Here is a 7,573-nt window from a genome sequence, read left to right on the forward strand (position 1 = left end):
AAACTAACAGTAAATAGTGGGACTCATTCCCAACGACTTGAATATTTTTAATAATTCCCTCTTTTAAAGAGGCTTCAGTAAAGGTCACTGCATTAAATACAAAGATTTGTTTGTTTATTTGGTGGATATGTTGATTTTTTTAGAAACCTAACTGAACTGAGTTGGAACACCAGACTTGGAAACAGTGGGTCTGGCTGAGTTTCTTGGTGCCACTTTCAACCCTCCTCCTTTTGCCCTCCCCTGGTTGGGGCAGCCAAAATATGTGGCAACCAGACACAGCTCAGCACTGTGCCATCCTCCAGATGCTGCTTATTTCCTTGTTCAATCCACATTGCCAATGGAATCACTGATTGATCCACATATCCACTCCCATTGCTTCTCAAACAAATTTTCAAAATTAACTATCAGCCCACTTTTGGCTCTCCACAGTGAAGGATCTGAAGGCCGGGGAGCAAGCAAGGTTCTGCTTTTCCTCTTTCATGAGATTTAGGGATCACTGGCAAGGCCAGTATTTGTCGACCCTTTGCGAACTGACCTTGACATTTCATAGTCAACTACACTGTTGTGGGTCTGGAGTCACATGGGGACTGGCTAGCTCAGTTGGCTGGTTTGTAATGCAGAGTGATACCAAAAGAGTGGGTTTAATTCCCGTACTGACTGAGATCACTATGAAGACTACACGTTTGCAACATCATCCCTTTCCTTTTCACTCAGATTTCTATCCTTTCCCTGACTACACCATCTGGTACCTTACACAAACTTCTAATGGGTGAGCTATGAACTATTCAGTTCCACGTGGGAATCACAATCAAATAGTTATGTCCTTGATGGACACATGGACCATTCAAAGAAAAATATATGTGTGTGAACCATTGGGAAGCATGTGGGGCTTACGGGTGCAATGGAGGGCATTTTTCCCTCAACTAAAACAACCAGAAGCAAGTGAATTGATCATTTATTTAAAGTGCTAATTTTGAGTTTTTGCTGTGTGTACAGACAGAAGAGACTCTTTGGCTAGTCAAGTCTGTACTGACAAAAAAACACTCTAAATCTCCATCAGTCCCACTTTCCAGCCCTTAGCCCAAAGCCTTGAATGTTATGACATTTCAAGTGCTCATCCAAATACTTTTTTGTTCTTTCCCTACAGCAGTTAAACTGAGAAGCAATTTAGGGACGCTGAATTTCTTAAAAAAGAATACTTACATTTATGTAGTGCCTTCAGCAAATTCAGAACTGCACAAAGAACTTTAAGTTGATGGGTTAAATGGGGTTTTCCAATGTTATTAATGTTTTTATGTATCTATGTTTTAAGTACTTTTAGGAAGTGTAACCATTATTGTGTAAGAAATGCCACAACCTCTGGGGACACCTGTTCAAAGTCTACAATGGCAGCTGGTTGAATTTGGATTACAATGTGATCACTTACAGTAAGTGATCATGACAACTATCACTAATTGTCATAAAAACTCATTTGGTTAACTAATGACCTTTAGGGAAGGAATTGCTGTCTTTACTTAGACTGGCCTACATATGGTTCCAAGCTTGGTTTGGCCTATATGTGACTTGAGGCCCACAACAATGTAGTCGTCACTTAACTTCCCTCTGAATTAGCCTAGCAAACTGTAGTGATTGGACCCAGGGCCAGAGGGATCTCATTGATATGAGATCTTTGATTGGGGTTGTTTACCTGGCTGATAGGTATAGACAAAAGATTTGGAAGGTCTCCTCAGTCTAGGGACCAGCTTTGAGCTGGCTGGTCAGAGTCCATGTGCTGTGCACATGTAAATAAAGGGTGACTTGATGATGGGATGCCGGCCTCTGTGCAGTTATTTCACAATTGTTTCAGTTCAAGGGCAATTAGGGATGGGCAATAAATGCTGGCCTTGTCAACAACAGTTGTACAGGATGTTGGCAAGGCTGCGTTTGGAGTATAAGAAGGATATTATTAAATTGGAGAGGGTAGAGAAAAGATTTACAAGGATGTTACTGGGACTAGAGTGTTTGAGATAGAGGGAGAGGTTGCATAGGCTAGGACATTTTTCACTGCACCATAGGAGGTTGGAAGGTGACCTTATAGAGGTTCATAAAATCATGAGGGGTATAGATAAGGTGAATAGCAAAGGTCTTTTCCCTAGAGTAAGGGAATTCAAAACTAGAGGGCATATTTTTAAGATAAAAGGAGAAAGAATTAAAAGGAACCTAAGGGACAACTTTTTCATGCAGTGGGTGGTTCATATGTGGAATGAAATGTCAGAGGAAATGGTAGATGCAGGTACAGTTATAACATTTAAAAGACATTTGGACATTTACGTGAATAGGAAAGGTTTAGAGGGATGTGGGCCAAACACAAGCAAATAGGACTAGTTTAGTTTGGTTGGCATGGATGAGTTGGACTGAAGGGTCTGTTTCCATGCTGTCTGACTCTGTTACATCCATGTTCCACTCAAAAATAAAGTAAAATAATTGTATACTGCAAACTTGCACAAACAGCAATGTAATAACAACTGGTTAATCAGTTTTTCGATATTCATTAGAATCATACAGTACAGAAGACACTGTTCAGCCCATCAAGTATGTAATGTGAAAAAACTATTCTAAATCTCCACCAGTGTCACTTTCTAGCACTAGGCCTATAGCCATGAATGTTATGACATTTCAAGCGCTCATCCAAATGCTTTTTAAAGATTGCAAGGTTTCCCACCTCAAGTACCCTCTGAGGCAGTGCATTCCACCCTTTTGTCAAATCCCCTCAAAAACTCCTGCCTTTCACCTTAAAATTATGCTCCTTTGTTATTAACCCTTGTATTAAGGGGAATAGCAGCATTCTACCCACCTTGTCCACACCCATTATAATTCTTGTACACCTCAAACAGGTTCTCTCTTCACTTTCTCTACTCTAAGGAGAACAACCTGAGCTTATCCAGCAGGCCAAGCAGCATCGTAGGAGCAGGAAGGCTGATGTTTCGGGCTGATGAAGGGTCTAGGCCTGAAATGTCAGCCTTCCTGCTCCTATGATGCTGCTTGGCCTGCTGTGTTCATCCAGCTCTACACCTTGTTATCTCAGATTTTCCAGCATCTGCAGTACCTACTATCTCTGAGCTTATCCAGCCTGCCCTCATAGCTAAACTGCTCCATCCCAGGCAACAGACTGGTGAATCTCCTCCATAGTTCCTCCACTGCAATCACATTCTCCCTAAAATGCAGTGATGAGAACTGCACACAGTACCCCAGCTGTGGCCTAACCAAAGTCCCATACAGCCTCAACACAACCTCCCTGCTCTTTAAATCTATGCCACGACAAGTGTCCCATATGCCTTCTTAGCTACCCTATTAATCTGTCCTGCCCCCTTTAGGGATAAAAACAAGCCAAGGCAATATAAGCAACTCTCCTGTTCTTATTTGTTACTGTGTAGTTTCAGTTGCCTCAGTTGGTAGTAATCTTGTCTCCTATTTTTGGGGGTTCAAGTCCCACTCCAGAGTGTTGAGTAATTATCCAGATTGACATAAATTAAGGACAAAATACTGTGGATCCTGGAAATCTGAAATAAAAGCAGAAGGTGCTGGAGAAACTCAGCATAAAACCAAAGAACAGCAGATGTTGGAAATGAGAAACAAAATCAAAAATTGCTGGTAAAACCCAAGAACATCTGCAGAGAGAAAAGCAGAGATAATATTTTGAATCCAAGATGCCTTTTCTTTAGAACTGACCATTCCAGGAGAAGACTTGAAACGTTAACTCTGTTTCTCTCTCCACAGATGGTGCCAAACTTGATGAGTTTCTCCAGCACTTCATGTTTTTATCTAGACTGACATTCCCAGGGTGGTTTGGTACTGAGGGAGCACTGCACTGGTAGAAGTGCTGAAACTTGGAAGATAAATTAAATCAATACCTCAACAGCATTCTCAAGTGGATATAAAAGATGCCGTGGCGCTGTATTGAAGTTCTTGAGATACCTTAATGATGTACAATGTGATTTTTGATTTGCACATTCCAGGAAGAGTCACAGGTAGCAATCAGGAGGAATCTGAAATTAAATGTGGCATGCCATTGCCTCACTAGCTGAGATCAGCTGAGTCTGAAGAAGGCAATGGCTAAAACCAGGCATCACTATCCTGTCTTGTGGGTCATGTCCATTTAAGACAGAGTATCTGTTCATGTAGCCCCTTGATTCAGCTTATTGAACCACTTTGTGCTTAGTGTCTCCGGTTCACATGAAATAACAGCAGTCAAATTGCCAACATTTTATTTATAAAAAGACATTCAGCAAACATGTTACAGAGAGGAGTGATGGCAACAGTTCATATGTTAAAGGAAGACTATCTTCTACAATAAACAATAAATTTCATTAAAAATATTTTCCTGTGTATTTCTAGCCTGTTGGAACTGCATTGTCAACTGATATCCCTTCATGCACTGGAGTAAATAGATGTTATGATGAAAACATCTATTACACATGGTGAACACTTTAATGCCCCATGGCCTAAATTCTAATGCACTGCACAGAGTGCAGACACGGTAATTAATCAGCCTGCAGCATTCAATCCAATTTCACATGCACGTCTAAGTAAAGCCTGCGTTCACTAACGTAGTAACCCATTTTTTGAATTATGTTATGTAAGTTAACTAAATATCAGCATTATGAAAAGCTGGTATGTATGCCTTAGACTGAAATTTTGTGTGAATTCTCCTTGCATCATTCCATATTCCTGATTGAATGAGTGTAGGATGGAAAATGGGGAAATCATTGGTTGAGGTGTACTGAGAATAAGAAACAAATCAATCACTGTTCTGGATCCAACAGGCAGTCATCAGGAGTAAATCCCTATGAGTAAATCATATCTATCCAAATTTGCAATGGGAATTTGAAAATCCAGGTCAAGCAGTCCACTGCATAATGGACACCATTAAGATGACTTTTGGCGATCTCAATACAGTTCCTCCGTTGAACATAATGCATTTACACAATGTTGTTTTTGATGCTGCAGCCCGTGTGGACACTGAATCCCTCTGATCCAAAGGATTGCTGTACTTTGATGTATGTGCTGAGATTACACAATCAGGGCATGATTCCCCATGTGATAATATTTGGTGAATAGAATACTGCTATCAAGATGTCAAGTGATTTGCTGAACTATCCATGAGGATTAGCAGAACATTTATGATGACAAATGCAAGAATATTTCAGCACAAACTTAAAAAAAAAATCAAGTGTGTGTTGGCAAGATCAAAGCAACCATACTTCTCAGAATAGTCTCAGACCTGAGAATAATATCATTGTTTGATATGCTGACAATGCGGAAAAGTTTATCAATAAACCAACCTCTCTGCGATATAGTAGGTCATGGTCGCATAAGCTATGTGTGTGTTGGAATGTTTACTGGATCTGTTGCTATACTGCTCAGTAATGATGAGGATACGCTTAAATAAAGAACATTAAATGTGCATTAGCCAAAAAAAAATCATTAAGTTGCTGCATCTTTCCTTAGCTTTTTCTCTGCACTAATTTGAACTGTATGTGACTTTTCTTTAAAATTAAGCAAACAGCAGCCTCCTTAAAGAACTTTGAAATGGACTGAGAGCTGTGCCCCAGTGCTTTCTACATACTCCAGAAATTTCCAAGCAGCCAAGTGCTTAATTTGTGCTCATATAGTATTTTTTTTTGTGTAGGAACAGTGGAAAGTTGAAACCAAACTAGGGTATCTAGTGCAAAACATCAGTGAAATAAATTGTATAATCTCTGTTACTACCTCCCCACCCTTCAATAGGCACTTGTACCATGTTTTATATCTGTGGGCTATTTGGTGCAGCGTCTGCATGTTGCTTGGCTTGTTCCCATCTGCTCAATGTTGTGCTTCTATTGTCATTGCTTGTCCCTATCCTGGTAACTCCTAGTTACCATAGTTAGATATGAAGAGTAACTAACAATACTTAAATAAGATTGAAAATAGTTATACAACTTTTAAAGCTGGACAGCATCACCATTGTGTAACTACTATCGAATTGTAATAGCTATTATACTCAGTTGTGGCAATTTATACCATAGGCTACAAAATCTACTGAGATTACAGTGTGTGCTTTTTACGTATTTAAATTAAAAAAGTTAATACATTCAGTCAATGATGTTAGAATGAAGGGCCATGGGCGAACAGCCACATCAACCCAGCATACATAAACTAACTGCACCTACCAGGGTCATATATGCAACTACCATCCTACCTAGAACTTCACAATGCAAAAGGTTACGTAGAAGAATGGACACTCAAAGAAACTCCTATATTAAGTTCATTGAGGAGTGTTTCCAGTGCGGACCAGCTAAAGTTCATCTGCTTGTTTCTGAGTCACATAGTGTTGCCTTTGATTAATTTATTTGTTATTTATACGTGCAGAATGTTGAAGAAATGTTATTGCCTTAACTGCAAATAACTAGAAAGTGCAATGCATGAAATAATGAAATCTGATATTGGTGAGGTACAGATTTCCAGTAAGCTAATAGGGAATGGGATATAGGGTGAGTATGCAACAGAGGATGGTGCAGCTTTGATGGTCTTCTTTAGAGTTGTTCTAACAGTCTTATTCAGGTAAGCAAAGCCACCAGTTTGACTGAAGAGTAGAGTCTACATGATGCTGCATTTTCCCTTCAATTTCTCTGTTCTCTTTTGCTGTTTGGACTTCTTCCCATCAATATTCAGACTCATGGATCGGCGCTTTTCCAAATTAAGCAGTTCCTGGAAAAGCTCCTTGACATTGTAATTCATCTTGGCTGAAGTTTCCATGAAGGCACACTTCCACTCCTTAGCCAAAGCTTCTCCCACTTTACTGTCCACCTCCTTGACTGTTTCATCACACTTGTTTCCGACCAACATGACAGGGATGTTCTCGATATTGCCTTTGATCTGAAGGATCTGTTGATAGATAGGTTTCAGCTCCTCCAGGGACTGGCGGCTGCAGATTGAGTAGACCAAGATGAAAGCATGTCCCTTGGAAATGGAGAGACGCTGCATGGCTGGGAATTGGTGAGACCCTGTGGTGTCGGTGATCTGCAGGGTGCAGACACTTTTATCACAGCTGATTACTTGCCTGTAGGTATCTTCAATAGTGGGGATGTAGGTCTCACGAAATGTTCCCTTGACAAAACGTAGCACCAGGGAGCTTTTTCCAACACCCCCAGCCCCAAACACCACCACATTATAATCATTACTCTGTTCAGGCATTTTCTCACAGACGCCTTAGCTACAAAGAAATAATAATAAAACAATAAGACAAGAGTTATTACCAATGACCACTGTTAACGAAAGACGTAGATCATCACTGCTGCTGTGACATTTTTCCAATGATTTAGTCATCTGTTTTAATTACATTGCATTAAAGGATCTCCTTGTTTTTTTGAATTATAATAAAAAAAAACAAAAAGCTAAATTGGAGTAATTAGCAAGGAGAGCTTTGAATTTTATTTATAGCATGTTAGTAGAAAAGCCCCGCCTGTTAACATGGATACAACTCATTAATGTCCAAACCATCACTTGAAACACATTTACTGTTCAAATAACTTTCAAAAAGAAAAATTAGTCTAGA

At 39.8% G+C, this 7,573-nt stretch overlaps 1 protein-coding gene across 1 annotated transcript; it reads right to left on the minus strand.

Moving 5' to 3' along the window:
- Window positions 1–6,476: 6,476 nt before the first annotated feature.
- LOC109912730 (GTP-binding protein Di-Ras1) lies at window positions 6,477–7,212 on the minus strand. The gene has a single exon (XM_048614053.1). The coding sequence runs from the start codon at window positions 7,210–7,212 to the stop codon at window positions 6,616–6,618; it is 597 nt and encodes a 198-aa protein (XP_048470010.1). The 3' UTR covers window positions 6,477–6,615.
- Window positions 7,213–7,573: the final 361 nt, after the last annotated feature.

Source organism: Rhincodon typus, chromosome 29 (genome assembly GCF_021869965.1).
Source record: "Rhincodon typus isolate 14 chromosome 29, sRhiTyp1.1, whole genome shotgun sequence".
Lineage (NCBI taxonomy): Eukaryota > Metazoa > Chordata > Chondrichthyes > Orectolobiformes > Rhincodontidae > Rhincodon > Rhincodon typus.